At 29.9% G+C, this 19,663-nt stretch overlaps 1 protein-coding gene across 1 annotated transcript; it reads left to right on the top strand.

Annotated features, from left to right (window-relative positions):
* The first annotated feature begins 5,431 nt into the window (after nucleotides 1-5,431).
* LOC145109797 (late embryogenesis abundant protein Lea14-A-like) lies at nucleotides 5,432-6,232 on the top strand. The gene is made up of 2 exons (XM_079046952.1): nucleotides 5,432-5,692; nucleotides 5,826-6,232. Exons 1-2 carry the CDS (start codon nucleotides 5,487-5,489, stop codon nucleotides 6,091-6,093), a joined length of 474 nt encoding a protein of 157 aa, XP_078903078.1. The 5' UTR covers nucleotides 5,432-5,486; the 3' UTR covers nucleotides 6,094-6,232.
* The last annotated feature ends 13,431 nt before the right edge of the window (nucleotides 6,233-19,663 follow it).

Genomic DNA, 19,663 nt, shown 5'->3' with positions numbered 1-19,663 from the left:
TTATAACTAGTAAAATAAGAATGAGATAAGAGCGAAATATTCCAAGTCATTTTTTTTATCGTTATGATTTCGGGGACGAAATCCTCAAAAGGAGGAGGTATTTGTAACATACACGTTTTGAAATCGCGTTTTAAGTAAATAATATTATGAAATATTTTATAATTATCAGTATTGAGTTCTAACAGATAGTTTTTACTAGAAATGAAGTAAAACTATGTTTAGAATCAATCGGAAAATATTGGAAGTCTTATGAGATTCCAATTAAAAGACAAATATCGAAATTTAACGAAAATATAAAATTTGAAATAAGTAAAATTTTATTATTGAAAGTTTTATAGAATCTTATTAGAAGCATTTAGGCGAAAACCTCATCGAAATCCGAGTTATAACGAAGAAGTTATGACCAATCGAAGATCCGCGACAAAACCGGCACGACGCCGAATGACGTAAAAAGTGAGTTTTTGATAAAATACTTTTTAGCCTTCGTGATCTAAATGAACGTCGTAGTATTCGTTAAACCGAGAAGTTTGATAAAAAGAACGCCAAAATCTGACTTCGTATGAGGAAGTTATGATTTTTCTAAGTTCCAGCTTAGCAGTAGACACCTAAAAACTCGAATTTTAGATCGAGTGATTTTTAGCTGAAACAACCTAAACAAGAATTGAAGATCTCGCCAATAGTAGTACAACGGTAAAAAGTCTGACGAAAACAGATGTCGGATGAAGAAGTTATGAATTTTTAACGGATTTACTAGTCCCGGTCTGTTAAAAATAATAATATTAAAAATAAAGTCAAAATTAGCCGACGAAGTCTAAACGAAATTTGTATAATATATTCTCGCCTACGCGTGCATATAAAGAACGTCAAAAACGGAGCCCGTATGCGAAAATTATGGATTTTAGAAGATTTGGGCTCATTTTCCGAGGAATCTCGCATGGATAAGCCTTATCCGGAACCGACCATGTCACCCTCTATCCGAGTAGGCCACGTGTCCGAAGCACCTTAGTCACCCGATGCGCTATGCGTCCGAACGTCCGACGCGTGTTGCCTTCTGATTGGACCGAAGCCGAAGCCTATCCCCGTCCGACGCGCCTCGCCCCGTGTCGCGTCCGAGTCTCGCATGCGCGCCAGCTCCTCTCGCTTCGTGGCCTTCGCTCCAGCAGCCGCATGTCCCCTTCTCGGCCGAACCCTCGCATTCTCGCCCTATAAATACAAGGCCTGCGAGCCTTCTCGGGTAATTTGGAGAAATTGCCATTTTACCCCCTTTTTTCAATATTTTCACTATTTTGACATCCCCCGAAACCCCGGTATCAATTTTATCACCCGAAACACGTCCCGAAGTTCCCGAGAAGCCCGAAAAATTTATCTTTTCGGTTTTGAAGCTCTACCTTCGCAGAACCCGGTTTTCAATAAATCTTTCGGTTTTCAACGAAGAAAGTCATATTTAGAGCCAAAGTGCTGCCCAAATTAATATTTTAGCCCCCGGTTATTTCACGGTGAGTTTAATATATAGGAACAATTGTATGTTATGTGTTATATATGCTATGTGCTTTTCAGTGTTATTATTCCGGGTTATTTTCCCGTGTTATTTTTATTTCTGCTATTTATGATAGCAAAGTTATACCTTTGACCATGTGATCAGTGAAAAGACTTAGATTCACGGTGGTACTGGTATGTAGCCTCTGGCCATGTAGAGCATATCTCCGTAAGAGAATGACTTCTATTCTATGGCATTGGCAGATGGTTAGACAGGGCTATAAGCCTGAAATCTACCGAAATGTTTAAATCAGAAAGTGTATGTCTTCTGTGCCATTTGGGCCGAAGCTTTATTGGTGTATATCAAGTATAGAAATTGTCATGTCTCATTGATCGTATATCTTTGAATCAAATCATTGATTGATATGAAAAGTTTGTCTTATGATTCACATATGCCTTTGTTGTTCCTTGTTCCTCTTTGCTTCTGCCATATTGAAGTATATATATGACATAACGTTATATTGTATCTATTATTGAACTCACTAAGCGTCACCGCTTACCCGTCTCAGTGTTTAACAATTGCAGGAGATAAGTAAGCAGTATGGTTATATACTGTCGAAAGATGTAGAATAGTTTTTACTATTACTTTTGTATTTCGGTTTATGTTTATATAAAATTACAATATCCTGGGTAGTTATGTAAATTATTAAAACATAGTCGGTTTGTATCCAATCTTTTGTAATCACTTTATCAATGTAAAATATTGTTTTTATAAATATGCATGTAGCATGTTTTGGAGTAACAATTGTCAAGTATGAAAGTTTGGGTCTTTCAAAAATATGAAAGTTTAGAAAGGGGTTCTTTCAAAAATCCCCGGTTTCGGCATAGAAAGTCATATTTAAAGTCGAAGTGCTGCCCAAATTAATACTTTAATACCGGTTATTTCACGGTGAGTTCAATATATAGGAACAATTGTATGTTATGTTTTATATGTGCTATGTGCTTTTTCCGTGTTATTATTTCCGCTATTATGGTAGCAAAGTTGTACCTTTGACCATTTTATCAGTGAAAGGACTTAGATTCACGGTGGTATTGGTATGTAGCCTCTGGCCATGTGGAGCATGTCTCGTAAGAGAATGACTTATATTCTATGGCATTGGCAGAAGGTTAGATAGGGCTAAAATCCGGAAATCTACCAAAATGTTTAATTAGAAATCGTATGTCTCCTGTGCCATTTGTGCCAAAGTGTTATTGATGTATATCAAGTATTGAAATTGTTATGTCTCATTGATTGTATATCATTGAATCAAATCATCGATTGATATGGAAAGCTTGTCGCATTTCACATATGCCTTTGTTGTTCCTTATACCCCTTTGCTTCTGCCATATTAAAGTATATATATGGCATAACGTTATATTGTATCTATTATTGAACTCACTAAGCGTCACCGCTTACCCCTCTCAGTGTTTAACAATTGCAGGTAATGAGAATCCAGTATAGTCATATACTGTTGGAAGATTTAGAATAGTTTATACTATTACTTTTGTACTTGGGTTTACGTATGTATAAAACTATTTTATTTATGTAATAAGTATAACACTTTGTAATATACTAAGACTTAGTCGGTTTGTATCCAGTCTTTTGTAATCACATTATCAATGTAAAATATTATTTATAAATATGCATGTAGCATGTTTTAGAGTAACAATATTGTGAAGTATGAAAGTTTGGGTCTTTCAGAAATACGAAAGTTAGGTCCTTTCACTTATCATCTAATTTTGAAATGAAAGACCTAGGGGAGGATGAGGTAATTCTTGGTATAAGAATTAAACAAGGAAACAATAGGATTTCAATTTCTCAATCTCATTATATTGAGAAGATATTGAAAAAGTTTAACTTTGAGAATTGTTCTCCTGTTAGCACTCCTATAGATCCTAGTCTCAAGCTTCTACCAAATCCTAGTACTAGGCCTGATATAACATATGCTATGGGAAGGCTTAGTAGATATACTAGTAATCCTAGTACACATCATTGGCAAGCTGTGTGTAGAGTATTCAAGTACTTAAAAGGGACCATTAATTGGTGTTTAAATTATAGTGGATATCCTTCTGTTTTGGAAGGTTATTCTGATGCCAACTGGATTAACAACTTAGAGGATCACTCCTCTACAAGTGGTTGGGTATTTCTTCTTGGAGGAGGAGCCATTTCATGGGCATCCAAGAAATAGACATGTATTACTAACTCAACCATGGAGTCTGAGTTTGTAGCATTATCTGTTGTTGGTAAAGAAGCTGAGTGGCTAAGAAATTTGATTTTTGAAATTCCACTATGGCCAAAACCGATATCTACCATTTCTATCAGGTGTGATAGTGCTGCAACCTTGGCTAAGGCTTATAGTCAAGTGTATAATGGGAAGTCTAGACATTTAGGTGTTAGAAATAGCATGATTCGTGAGCTCATCATGACTGGTGTGATATCGGTGGAGTTTGTGAGAACTCAATTGAACTTAGCCAATCATTTAACCAAAGGGTTAGCTAGAAATCTTGTGCACAAGGCAGCTGTAGGGATAGGTTTAAAGTCCACCTAAAATCTTTTATATTAAGATACTCAATTCCCATCTAATGCAATATTAGATGTTGAATTCAATGTGGAAAACTTGATATTTGAAGATCGGAACACATTTTTATTATCATCCCAATGTATATGTTCAGTACTGCATGTTAAGGAGGTTGAAATTGTATTTCTTAATAGTTCTTTGAAAAATTGCATTTGCAGGTGCAAGAACAAAAGAACTACCTATATAAGCATGAAGTTTAGCTGCTTCAAGAAGTTGGGACTTGGCTTTGATATGCTTATTCAAGGATGGGACACAAGCTAGTAAAATATAGTTTCAAGTTAGAACTTTGAGAATGAAAACTGTTGTGTATATTATATTCATGTATTCACTTAGAATAGAATGGGTTCAATCCTTAGTGACACTCTGATATTCGAATATTTGGAATGAATAATATATCAATGTGAAATTCAATCGTCACGATATTTCATTTATGCATCAGTTTGTTGTTGTTATGGTTTTATTTTAAGTTAATCAAGATTACACTTAAATGGGGGAGGTTTGTTGGTGATTTTATATCACTAATATTATTTAAGTGTAATGGGGTCAATTTGTTGATCAATGTCACTTTGATAATTATCGAACAAATTAGTATGGTGCGGAGTGCACATTTGTTTGATTTTGTCATTATTGAAAGTATACTGTTATTTAGGGGTGAAACCCCTGAACTGACAGGGGTCCGGGGGCAACGTCCCGGGGAGTGGGGTCCAAGGGGCAGTGCCCCTGGCTGGGGTAAAATACACCCAAATTTGTGATCCATTTATAGACCCAATTTTATATTAGTTTGTGACAGGTAATATGACAGTTTTTGGACAGGAAGTTGTTTTCCTGTAACTACCATATGACAGTTTTAAGACAGGAAGTTAGTTTCTGTTGTATGATCAATTTCAGATTCATTTTTGGGTACAGATTTCATAACATCTTCTTAATTCTCCATTCTAGAAAAAACAGTGAGTTTCATTCGATTAGAAATTTTGAATGTACCCTCGAAATGCTTTAACTTGAAAATGTTTCACAACTCTCACTCATCCAAGTATATCTATACCCTGATTTTCTAACATTATTTATAAAAGAAATGTCGTGGATAGAAAACCCACAGTTCTCCCGATCTTATTTTGTTCTTTTTATGATTTTTATAATACTTTAACAATTATTAAGTTAAAATTATGAAAAAAAATAAAAATAAAAATGGCATTAATTTAAAAAGAAAAGGAAAGGAAAACGTATATACTACAAAAAGTGGCAACACGTGTCATCCGGGTCACGCGGCCCACCCGTGGATATACATGTATATATACACACAATTATCTCCATTACAACCATATTCGTCGTCTCGTCGAAACCAAACGCAATTTTACTTTGTTGTTTTTGAACGTGATAAACATCGTCGGAGAGATGGCTGGATTAATGGATAAAGCGAAGGAATTCGTGGCGGAGAAGGTGGCAAACATGGACAAGCCGGAGGCGACGGTGAAGAACGTCGATCTGAAAGAAGTCAGCTGTCAATGCATAACCTACAAGGCCGACGTCAATGTCTCCAATCCTTACAGCACTTCTATTCCGATCTGCCAGATCTCTTATACCTTCAAAAGCGCCGACAGGTTCCTTACATGATTGATCTATTTCAATTACATAAAATCAACGTGAATTCATCCTCTCTCCGTGATTAATCAAATCAAAAAACATTTCAGTTTTCAAATTAATAGGAATATGAAATAACATTGAATTAATCAGGGTGATCGCTGAAGGTTCGATCCCAGACCCTGGGTCGCTAAAAGCCAAAGCGGATACAATGCTAGACGTTGGGGTGAAGGTGCCACATAGCGTGTTAATGAGCTTAATGAGGGACATTGGTGCAGATTGGGACATAGATTATGAACTCAATATTATTCTCACAGTTGATCTTCCGGTCGTCGGTAACCTCAACATTCCGGTGAACAGTAAGGGTGAGATCAAGCTTCCTACGCTGTCCAGTTTAATGGGTGCAGGCGCTACTTCTTAAAATGAACAATGGTAAAATCCATATGATACTTGTATATATGCAAAGGATGATATGTTAAAATAATAATCCTGTTATGATGAAACTGTTTATTGGTTTTGTTTGTAAAGAGGAGTGTTTTAAGGATATATTAAATATACTAGGTTATAACCCGTGGAAACCACGGTTGACAAAGTAAAATAAAATAGCCACTGTAAAATTCATAATCATTGATTTATAAATTACCAAACAATTAAAAAGGTACAACAATATTATTGAAAATGAAAAAACATGAAATTAGTATATTACATGAATAGTGCATGTCAAAAAAATTACACAGATGGTTAAAAACACAATGTGTAGCATGCATATCCTAAATACAATTTACAGAATATGTCCATGTTTAAAAAAAAAGGGCAAAAAAGGGAAGAAATGACATTATTTAAAAAAAAGAATGTTTATACTGATTGTTTAATTATTTTTAAATTTTGGTACATAAATAGAATAGTTAATGTCAACATTTTTAACAACTTAAAGTTGGATTGCTAAATGATTTCATGGGACACCATAGACAATCATAAGGGTCGTTATGGATATCTAACAATATTATAACATGGTACTTGCATTTAATGTTACGTAATTAGGAGACGTTACACAACTTCAAGCAAATCAAAGGCCGGAGAAATTCTACTATATTTACATATCATATAATTTATTTTACACACATTCAAGCAAATCAAAGGTTGAAGTAGATGTTTCAATACACTGCTATAATTGGCTAGATATTTCAAAGCATAATGACTTAATAATAAATTTATGAGATTTTATCCATGAATCATTAGACTTACCAACTGGACCATTATTTGAGGGCAAAATAACTATTTTGACATAGTTTTATATGTGTCTTTCAAGAAGCCCAAAATCAAACATAATCATGAAAGTATGAAAAAATTATTCAGATAATAGTATGAAGTAATATAAACAAGAGATGCATATAGGGCCGATACATAGAAACAAAAATTGAGAAGTAGCATTACACAAGGATGAAAGTAGAATGTTATAATTGATAGATTTTTCAAATTCATCATCTTAATAAGAATACTTTTAAAAATACAATCTTGTAAGAATAAGAAATGGAATTATGACGTTATATTAGACAAATAAATGAAAGCGTGTTGTTATTTCTTGCACTTAAACATGTTTATTAGAGTAAATACGAAATACAATTATAATGATTATTATTAGAGAAATAAAAATAAAGTTGGCCATATTTAATGTTTTTTTTACTTAATGATATACCTTCTTGCAAGCATTGAGGTAAAAACCAAAAGACAAAAAAAAAGGGTTGTAAATGGTATGAGTCGGTTTTCTCCCATGCACTCATGTTTCCACCATTTTGCTCTTGTCCCTGAAACAATCCCAACAAATAATCAAATTATATAACAAAATTAGTTAATAATCTCATGGAAGCATATAGAAAATATGAATGAAATCAGATTTTAATAATTGTTGAAAACAAATAAACGTTGCTATATTAATCATCAATGAGATCATTGGACTTCAACCGTTAGTTGCTACTTATCATCTTTTTAACCAACAATCACCTGATTTCCAGTTGGCTTATATGAGCTTTTAAAATTTGATATTTTCTTTTAGCCCTTCAATTATCTTGTTATCATTATCTTTAAGAAACAATATTGGATTTAATGTTAAATAATATATGTAGGTGGAGTTAGCATTACCGAAGCATAATAAAGGGGGAAAACCAAATATTTCATGATATTAACCTTAGAACCAACATTAAAAAGTATCAATCCAGCATATTTAAAAAAAACTATAAAGAATTTACCATGTAGAGCTCTTGGATGGTAGAAGTAAGAACTATAAACATCAAATATCATTAAAAAACAGAAATAACTATTTTTAAGGTTGTTTCAAGGAATACATACCATTATTTTGGGGAGACATACAACTCAGATCTCAAAAACAAAACCATAAAACTCAGATTTGAAGTTCTTTGTCAGCTTGTTCATAAAAAAAAACACACCACCATTAAAATCTAAATAGTAAAAAGAAATCACTACATACCTCTAGTTTAAAATCTTTTATATAAACAAAACATTATAACAAACAACTGGTAGGCACACTACGATCCTGCTTCTGATGGGAAACAAATTGCAATCAGCATGGATATTTAAGCGCTTTGCCAAAGAAAAGAAGTAGATGAAGTAATGAATTGAATGTTTCAAATTCAACAAAGAGAAGACGAAGATAAAGAAGAGATTGATTATATACCAGGAATAACTTTCAATTGAGTGTGTTGTTGGAGAAAATCAATCTACTTACATCTTCCAAACACCTGAAAACCCAAAATTCGTTTCACTTGGTATTGGTTTGATGAATCAAGTGTACAGACAAGGGGAGATGAGTTAGCAGGACCCGATTAGGAAAAAACATTAAAGAAAGTGATTATTAGGGTAAAGATAGGGAAAGTGAGTGATATCATGGTGGAGACATCGAGAGTGAGAACAAATTAAAGGGATAGAAATAGAACTCATTTGCTAGAAATCGAGAGAGAACGTCGTGCGCTAATTTGTGTAGCCAATGTTGATCAAAACTGCCCTAATTTCATTCATTCTATTGTCGCAGGCGACACACAATATAAGCAAATAAAAACCCTAAATTATGAGAGAAATTCGGAAGATATTTGAAAAAAATCCTGATTTCTTGCGATTAGATTGATTACTTGAGCGGGAAAACAAATGAGCAGGTTAACAAAAAAAAAGGACACGTGGCATAGATGACTTTTAAAAAAATGACAACGACAATTTTAGGAGTCTTTTATTAGAAGAGAAGATTTTAGAATATTGTGATTTTGTTGTTTTAAGGATATATTAAATATATTTTAGAATATTATGATTTTGTTTCTTTTCTTATCCGCTGGCTTTTCTACATAAATGATGTAAACTCAGCTTGCTATTTGTTGTATTTAGAACCAATGCCGATACGTTGTGAAAGACATAGTTAAAATTTACGCATTGCTTATTTTTTAAGATATATAATGTATGCACGATTGCACTCCGTGATCATATATGCATATATCCGTAGAAGAAAAGAGAGACTAAATGTTTGTAGGAAAAAGAATGATTGTTTTTTAATATCTGTATGCAGATAAAATAAATTTAAATATAAATAAAATGGTTTTTTTAATTTAATTTTTTTCTACACTGAAATATAAATAATTCTAGTTTTATAACTGAAATATAATATACACCACAATAACATTTTTTAAAAAAACTATTCATTCCATATAATTTGAAACCATGCATTTGGTTGCTCGTATTAAGAAAACAAATTATCGTTCAAACATTCTTTTCTTATAAAATTATGAAGCATGAAACATGTAATTGTAATTTTCCTTTGTGTAACTAATGGAATTAGTGTCATTATTATATAGAGATATCACTCAATTAAAAATAACAACATATTACAAATATAAAAAAAACATTAAATTAATTTGTGTCTATTATAATTCTCACATAATTTTTTACACATATAAAACCTTATGTATTAAACACAAGAAACATATAAAAAATACAATTTAATATATAAATCTTATTGAAAAAAATTAAAAATAATTTAGTGATTTTAGAAAAGAGATAGTTTTAATTTGCACAAAATTAATATAAAAAATAAAAGATCCTAAATTATATATAAAATAATTTTAATAATTATTATTGTCTAGAAGACGTCTGAGAGAAATGTCTTTCCGCCCGCAGATTTTGGTTCATTTATTTTTGGAGAATAGGACGTACAGACATTTTGACATTTGTGGTCTTCCAAAAAAAAAATTTATGAGAACACGCACACGTAAACATCTTCTCACCCGTAGACGTAAAAGAGATTTTCCAGAAAAAACAAACACCAACTTAAACAATTATATGAGGTTGAAATTATTGATAAGTTGTACATGTTAAAATTATATAAGATAATATTTGATAAAAAAAATTGAAAAATTAGGAAAGTTTTAACATAATTTAAAAATGCTAAACTACTCATTACTTAATAATAATTAACCACATCATAAGTATGAATTAGTAGATAAGTTTATATTAATTTATAAAAAATAATAAATTATAAAATCCAAATTATAATGATAAAAATAAATGACTTATCTTGAACCATATTAGTTTAGGATTAACTCAATTAAAATATATTCATTATTTTCCATTATACAAACACTTTTTATTTATTTACTAGTTAAAAATATAATATAAAACTAAAATACTTCACCGTAATGTAATGTGCAGGCCATGACCATTGGTTTTTTTTTAATTTACCACCCATATATATATATATATATATATATATATATATATATATATATATATATATATATATAATATTGTAAAACTCGCCCTAGTTGGCCGATTACTCCTCCGAATACTCGCTAATCGGCCCCTTACCGAGGCGAGTTACAGAATCCCGAGTACTCCCCGATCGGCCCCTTACTGAACTGAGCAGTGTTGTAAAACTCGATCAACCCGGTGATTAATATATATAATATACTTAACGGTTTATTATTTAACACACACAAACACATACATACACATGTGTGATTATTACTACATATATATCTTAAATTTTCAGTAATTATTCACGAAGTGAGACCATTATGTGTTTTTCAGTTTTTTTGTATTCACATGTATCTAATTTTGTTATATATTTCAATCAACTTAAGATTTTAATTATAATTTTGACATATATAAGTTCCCTAAAAATGCTTCTACATGAATTATCAGATCCGAGTACTCCTGAGTACTCGTTACTCGGTAGTCGGTCGAACATGTACCGAGTAACGAGTTCTACAACCTTTTATATATATATATATATATATATATATATATATATATATATATATATATATATATATATATATTAAATCCCCTCGCACTTAGGAACAATGCTTTTTTTGTGATTCTCATTTTGACCACAGTATTTTTGTTTTTTCTCAATTTCATCACCGCTATGTTTCCTGTCATTTGAATGCGAGACACACATCACCATTAAACCGATTATCATTCCCCTTTGCCTTCGTCTTTCCCTTAATTTATAATTTCTTCGTCTTTTCTTTGCTTCCAAGAACTTTTGTGGTTTGTCGGTGCCGTGATGTTTGAGGTTTCGCAACGACGCCGACGACTGTTTCGTCACACCCAACCATCAGTTTCAAGAAAGTATCTATTTTGATTTGGGAGTTGGGTATGTCATCCATGTTCTGTACGTGTTCATACCTGTTTTTTGATGCTTGGAAGCAATTCTCTGTTTCAATTTAGGGTTAGTTGTTTTTTTTTTCTTTCAAATTTCGGTCTCGGGCTCCATCGTCAATCACTTTGGGTTTGGGTTGGGTTTACTTTCACTATTTATGAATTTTCTAATTTTGGTCTCAGATACGTAGTATAAGTATTACAAATTGGATCAATTGTTCATCTAATTAGGATAGTAATCTTGATACACCTATTCCTTCTATCAAGGTGATGATCCTTCAATTTCAGATTAGCGCTTCAAATCCGAAGGTAAGATGTAGAGGTTAAGGTATAGAAGAAGGGTGAATTTCAGAGGTCTGTTGTTTGTAGAATTGCTTCCTTATGTATCTGTTGTTTTATTTATTTCTTGCCTGTTGGTGTGTTCTATGTTTTTGTTTATTTTGATGATGTTTTTTTGTGCTCTGCAGGTTACATAGTGCATTTGTGTTGTTGTCAATCTGCTTACTCTGGTATGTCTCCTATACCATGTTTCTGCTTTTAATGGTATTTTATTATGGTGAATGTAAGCAAAATGCAATGATTCAAATCCGGTGATTTTGTAATTCATACCCTCTCCTTTTTGGTTTGTTGTGCAGGTTTTACTAACATACCATGGTTTTGGTTACAAATTGCAAAAAAAAAAAAAAAAAAAAAAAAAAAAAAAACAAAACAAACAAAAAACAAAAAACAAAAAACGTCCACAATTTTTAGAGGTAGGAGTTGAGACCGATAATTAATGAACAAAGTCTGTTTCCTTCCACTTCCAATATATTATATTGTTATCTTCTCATTCAAAATTACATTTATAAATGTGTTGTTTGATTTCTTAGGTTTGAAAATGCAAATCTCCATTGTTTATCAACCCTTCCTGGATCGGAATTGGAACATCCTCTGCAACATGATGACTCATGGTTCATTGACGGTTTCTATGCTACAAATGACCACAGGCTTGCTGAAATTTGGACTGGAAAACAAAATCGTTGTACTAAACTTTTTGATGGTTATGATTTTGGATTCTGCTTAGTTATGGAAGGAAGAGGTCTTTGATGGAGGATGCGCTTTCTCATGATTGTAATTGTGTTGTAGCAAACATTTTGGCTGCCAAGTTTAACATAACATTCAACCCCTCATAGTTTCAGTAGGTAAATCTTTACAAATGAAGATGTATTTTAGTTATTAAAATATTAATTGTAATAGTTTTTTGTTTAATAATACTCTACGATTGTTTTCTTTGGATCTCGTACATTTTATAATTGATAAATTAGTGTAATTTTAGCCAAAAAGAGCACTGATTCTTAATCAATTTTTTGTATCATAACTAAAGGAAAGGCCATTGGCTGGCATCATGAAAATTTTATTTCTGAAATGAGTTTAGTGGGTGATGTTTACTTATAAGTTCAATATTCTCATTATTTACTCAGTGGACAATATGAGAAATCAGGGATAAGTACGAATTTTAAAAGGACGAAGATGCTATCAGTTTTGAAGATGTATATGCTCTTTTCAACGTTTTTTCCTTATGGTCATTCGATAAACTCCAAGATTTTACAAAGTATGAGAATTTCGATTATGGATTAGACTAGGTTATTAATGATCAGGTAGTTCTCGCAGGTTTTTACGTTGATTTCTTTTCCTTTATTTTTTTTCAAATACAATTCCATGAGTGGGGATTGTATTTATTCTGGTAATTGTATTTTAATTAGGGTGTAATTTTCTCAGCTGTCTTGCCAACACTGCAAGCTAAAAGTCGATTGTTCTGTGATTGCAATGTCTTATAGTGGCAATATGGAAGAAGGGTAATGAAAAGAATTAACTTTTTGATGTTGCAGTGACTATTAACTTTTTGAACGGGTCCTATAAGCAGAACATTGATAAATTTTAAACTTATTCAATCTATATGTCACTGCATTTGTAACGTAGTTTATACTTTTTTGGTGCAGGACTTTACATGGTCTTTTTTAGACGGAGAAATTTCATTTCTTACAACATAGAGATCTCAAAGAAGGTCTATGTATGATATACCTTTTATACTTCCATAATTATGAATTGATGTGTTGTATCTAGGACTTTAATGGCAAGAAAAATGAATTGCAACAATATGAAGGTACCCAGGATACCTGATGGTATTGCATCTTCTGCATTGCTAAGATTTGGAGCAGCCATTGTGTGTATTGGATTGTATTTTTAAAAAATGATAACCAATAGAAGGTAAAAGCAGAGAATTGGTAGAGGTTACACGTGTAATTAAATTATATAAAAGATCTTGAACGAATAAAAATTAAAGTCTTAGTATAAGTGATTAATAACAAGTGTTATGTATTATTTTCAACATAACCCACCATTTACACGACGTGATGAAATCTCCGTAGGAATGAAAAGAACACAAGCTGGCATAAAGTTATAGGAGGGGCCTCTAGGTCATTTTGTATTTATTTGCTTTTTTTAACCAATTAGCTTGCTTATTTTACTTAAGTCTATATATTTTAATTAATGGGTATTTTTGTTAATTGTCAATATGTTACCGAATTTTGTTTTGACTTTTGACCAACATGAAAATAATGAAAGTTTTTTTGTCTACTTATGGAACTGAAACTCGAAGTTCAGCTACACAATAGGAAGATAGGCAATTGCAATGGATCATGTGTGTGTAAACCAAATGTTTTAATTTTTTCTTACAAGATTTTAACTTTTTTTTTTTATAGAATTTTTTTATAACTTTCATACAGTTATTTATAAACTTTCTTTTATAACATTTTTAAAGCGTTTCATAGATTTCATATGACAATTTAATAATCTTTTTATAACATTTTAAATATTTTTGTTAAATACTAGTTTAAAACGTTGTATTAAAAAAATTAAAAGTTTTTAAACTTCTAATTAAAAAGTATTAAAAAGTTGTAATAATTTAAAAACATTTTTATTATATAGATTTTTTTGTTTTTTTATTTGCTAAGTAATATTTTCTTTTCATTTTTTTAAAAGACCCTCCATACTTATTGTTACATATTTAATTTGTTTAATTTTATTGTTGGATACTATATATTTACTTTAAAAACATTGTATATGCTTAAAAACAAAAGAAAAAAAAATTATAAAAGGCTATATAAAATATTTCACAAAACAAAATCATATTTATTAATTAAAAAGTAAGTTTAGAATTGATCAATATTTAACTAATATTTAAGAAATTATGGATATTTTAAAAATAACGTTTGAAAAAAAAAATGCAAACAAATATGAAAAACAAAATAACTATTAAAAATTGGAAAAATGACTTATCAGGGTCATTAACTTTTCGTTTTGTTCACATTTAGACAAATTTCTTTTTTTGTACACATTTAACCATTTAACTTGTTAATGTATTCACATATTACCATTGTCACTTGCTATAGGCGGTGACAATGGTAATATGTGAACACATATAACAAGTTAAATGATCAAATGTTGTACAAAAATAAAAAAGTTGTCTAAATCTGAACAAAACGACAAAAATGATTACCCTGGTAAATCATTTCCCTTAAAATAATTGTAGGACATTAATCTTCTCTCTCTCTCTCTCTCATTGGTATTATTATTATTATTACATACTAGACGAATTCTCGCGCGTTGCGCGGCGCAGGTTAATAATATATTGTTAGAATATTGAAAAATATATATTTATAATGGTCATGTTGTTGACATTAACTTTGACATAATATTTTTAAATTAACTTATATATATATATATATATATATATATATAATCTCAACTATTTTGAACAATAATATTCATTGACATCAACCCACCTTCCTCATTAATAGAATTAAATATAAGTATCTATTTAGTATGATTTTTAACAATTGTTATGATTGATTAATTTATATTTTTACTTATGCAATTATTTTTTAATTTTATTAATGATGTTCATTTAAAATATAATTATTTGTAGCTAACGTTATGTAATTTATATTTTGATGTAATTATCATTTAAAATTATTGTTCATTAAGTTTAGACCACTTATTATTATTAATAAGTTAAAGAAGACTTTTAAAAAACACTTAATATTATTATTCAAATATGAAATATATACTAAATAATAAAGTGATAAGATTGACACTTGCATGGATAATATGACATATCCTTGATTTTTATAATTTGATTTTATTATTTATAACTATTGTTTGTTAATTTTAAAACCACTTATTATTATTAATAAGTGAAAGAAAACTTTTAAAAAGCACTTATTATTATACTTAAAATGTTAAACAAATACTAAAATATAAAGTGATAAGATAAACAATTTTCATTTTAAAAGAGACTTACATGGATAATATGGATAATATAACATATCCATGATTTTTAATTAATTATTGCTTTGAAGCAACACAAACATACATACATATATACAATATTTAATTAAATATTATCTATATCACATTCGATAACATATGGTCGATAACATGAAACTAATGTAATTTACATTAAAATTTCAACCACAATATATAATGATTGTCTTAAAAGAATACTTAAATCAAGAAAAAAAAAAGAATTAGTATATACCAAACTTACAAATTAAAAACTTTAACATAATAACATAGCTCAAAAAATGGTCCAAAGCCCTCAAACCAACACAAAAACCTTTAAACTTATTTTCTTTGTGAATTTTGTATGTGATTGGTATTTGTGTGTCTACTCAAAGAGATTGACCTTTTATAGTAAACTATCCATTAACTATAAAATAATAATTATTACATTTAGTTTATATAAAATTATAATTAATTTGAACAGTAGATAAAATAAAGCTTATTAAAATCAAATCATTTAATGGTCTCTACTCATGTTTTACGTGTGTATAATATTAGTTATATTTTTCAACTATTTTAATTTACTATTGTTATGATTTATTAATTTAAAAAAAATTGACGGTGTTTTAATTTCATCATCACTGTTTGTAATCTAACATAGTTTAATTTCTAAGTTTCTATTATTTTTAACTATTATTATTATAAATTAATTTAAAAACCACTTAATCGAATTTTAGTTATTATAAAATATAGTTTTCAGACACCTATTAGTTAATTCGATTCATAGATTTAGGTTCTTTTATATCTATTATACTTAATGTTTTTCTTTTAACTATGTTAAAAAACTATATATTGATTTTTTTAAAACATTATTTGATATTTTTAAATTTTACACTAAATTTATAAGGTTATTTGATATATTAATGTAAATTATTTATTTAACAATATATTGAAGTTAACAAATTAAATATATCATATTGATAAGTCATGAAGTCTTCCATTTATGATAATGTTTACAACTAAAAACATATTTAACCTAATAAATTAAGTATATTATATGGAAATATGAAGAGTTGGGAGTTTCAAATTAATGTGGTGAAAGAAAAAATTCTTCCTTTATAATAGAGTACTAGGCATAACCTCGCGCGTTGCGCAAGAATACATTTAAGTGATTAAAATAATTATGGGAAAAAATAGAAATATGTTGAAATTTATGTTTTTAGTCATGTTTTGGGCATTAACCGAATTATCAAATAATATAAAAATCCATCAACTTATATTTTGATACTATCTAATATAGTCCATACCTTATAAACTTTACTTTTACTTTTATAATATCTAATATATATTATAAGTTTTTGTATAAAATTAATATAATCTACTTTTCTTATGTCCGATAATATTTTTGGATAAAATAAGAAATAAGTTACTTTGAATGAGCTATTAATAAACAATATTGAACTAATAAACTTTGTATTACACTATTTATATTACACCAAAACATCCAAAGTTTCATATATGAACTTTCAAATATTAAACATTGAAATTAAGAATGTAGTCATACAAAATATATCATTATACATAAATGTCATCAAGAGTTTTAAAATAAGTCGATTAGTAAATATGATATTTAATTTTAATTACATATTTTGCAAGGCGTACGTTTGACTTTATGTTCACGCGCCGAGAATCTTCTTCCTTAATTTGTACCTAAAAAATTAAGGTGAATAAGAATATAAAATAGATATTACTAAGCATTAATATAAATAATTAAAAAGGGTATGTGGATCTCCTACGACCGGTTAAAGACAACATAACTCTCTAGTGGTATCGATTCCTATGTGAAATTGAAGTAGTCTGTAACGGTCACGTTTCATGCTAGACATATCCTATAAAATATGTATTTACGTCGGTCGACAAATGTAAACTTCTTGTGAATAAACAAACTAAAAATTATTCAGACATAATACGTATGCTTCGTATATATAATATTTGTACAACATCTTGTTATTAAATTATCGAAGAGCGATAAAATAGTATCGTTAATTAGAATATTATTTAGGATAAATCATTTTAACGAAAGTTGTAACAATCCTAAAATCGAACTCTATATATTATAAGATGTATTTGGTCTAAATACAGTCATGGTGAACCCAAGTAGTGAAAATATAATTTTTTGTGTTACATCTATTTTTCTAAGATAAATTATCAAGTATATTTTATGACGATAGTTATCGATTATAAATTTAGATGGGACGTAAAAATAACGTTTGTTATTTGGTAATACTTTAAAGTCGTATATTACACTAATTCAAAATTCTTTAATATTATATTTACTAGTTATGGTTTTGAAAACCTTTTTAATTATTATAAAAAAAATAAACGTTTATATATTATCTATCCCCATTAATACAAATATAGCTTTGATAGTTTTGAAAATAAGAAATGTATATCCGATATATTAATTTGTTTATTAGATTGGTTATTAATACATCCATACATATAAATGTATATATATTTGGCCAACGTATATTATATTTGGTTAGATGGTTTGCATATCACTCTATTTTTAATGGCTAGTCATAAAACACGTGTGGGCATAAGAAACAATCCGTACATTATCCAGATTCGTGACATTCAAGTTACTGGATAGATAAAAGTTTGACAAATTTAGTCAAAGAACAAAAATTCATATTTATTGCTAAAAATATGTGTCAAAATTTTAAGATACGTGTTAAGTTTTAGAGAATGACGATGCATGAATAAATCTAGTATAAATAGCCTTTTCTTTTATGAAGTTTAAATCATACGTTTTATCATCCTTTAAATGGAATAGAGAGACTATGTATAACAACACAATTTAAAATAATATTTTAAGAGATTGAGGAATCATATTGATAACTACTTGGAAGTGAGATATATATTCGTCGTATAAGGTGAGTATGTAGTTACTTTCATCTTACACATAAATATGAAGTATTTTCTATAAAATACGTGTTATGTGTAATTATATTGTTTGTTTATTTGAGATGAGTGTTGAATAAATATTTTATACAAGTTTTAAACTGTATATGTATTTTTATCTACAAATATGTTGGGTAAACATTGGTAGATGTAATAGTTGATGTGTGTTAAAATGATGAGAGACCTCGATATTTGTGACAACCCGAAATTTCTGTCTTGTACAACATTTCAACTCAATCAAGGTCAGACTCGTATCTGCTATCTTCTAGCACTGTTCAGGGTCGATTTGAGTGTTTTAATCATAGTACATCCAAGGATCGGGTGTTAGGAAGTATCTGCTTAAGTCCATTGTGCACCAAGCAAGCCATAAACTTCATCATGTGGAGTTTACGGCCACACCCCATGAGTTTACGTCCGTAAACTCAAGGTGGCCGTAAACCCATGCCTTAAACATGATATTCCATCCTTATTCTTCATTATTCACCATTTCAACCTCAAGAACTCGATTTTCTCTCTCAAGTATCATAAGGATCTTCATTTTCTCTTAAAAAAATGTAAGTGTTTCATCCTTTGTTTTGTTGATACATCTCATTATCTAGTATCACCCCTTTGATTTCATCCATTAACTTCATCTTTTGGGTTTGATCTTCAAGATCACCAAGAACACCTACTAAGTTCTTGGACTTCAAACACCCCTAAAGGCTTCTAAACTCGTAAGTACCTTCCTATGTGTATGACTTACTAGTTATGCTACTTGAAATCATCCAATATCCAAGATCAAAGAGAGTTTACGGCTATGAGCATCTTCCTTGGCCGTAAACCCTTGTTAAGTCTACTAGTTGGACATAAACTCTTCATTAAGGCTTGGATTGGATCTAGAACACTTCCATGATGTTTGTAAGACCTTAAATCACCTCCTTGGCACAAGACTTCATGAGTTTACGACCGCAAACTCATAGGGCCGTAAACCCTATGGCCGCAAAATCAAAGGTCGTGAACACCTTGGCCGTAAACACCATAGTGTGGCCATACACTCCTTAGAT

The sequence above is a fragment of the Lactuca virosa genome, chromosome 4 (assembly GCF_052849685.1).
Source record: "Lactuca virosa cultivar CGN04683 chromosome 4, Lactuca_virosa_CGN04683_v6, whole genome shotgun sequence".
NCBI classification, from domain to species: Eukaryota; Viridiplantae; Streptophyta; class Magnoliopsida; order Asterales; family Asteraceae; genus Lactuca; species Lactuca virosa.
Note: the sequence above shows the minus strand (reverse complement) of the source record. Positions and strands in the feature narration are given on the sequence as shown.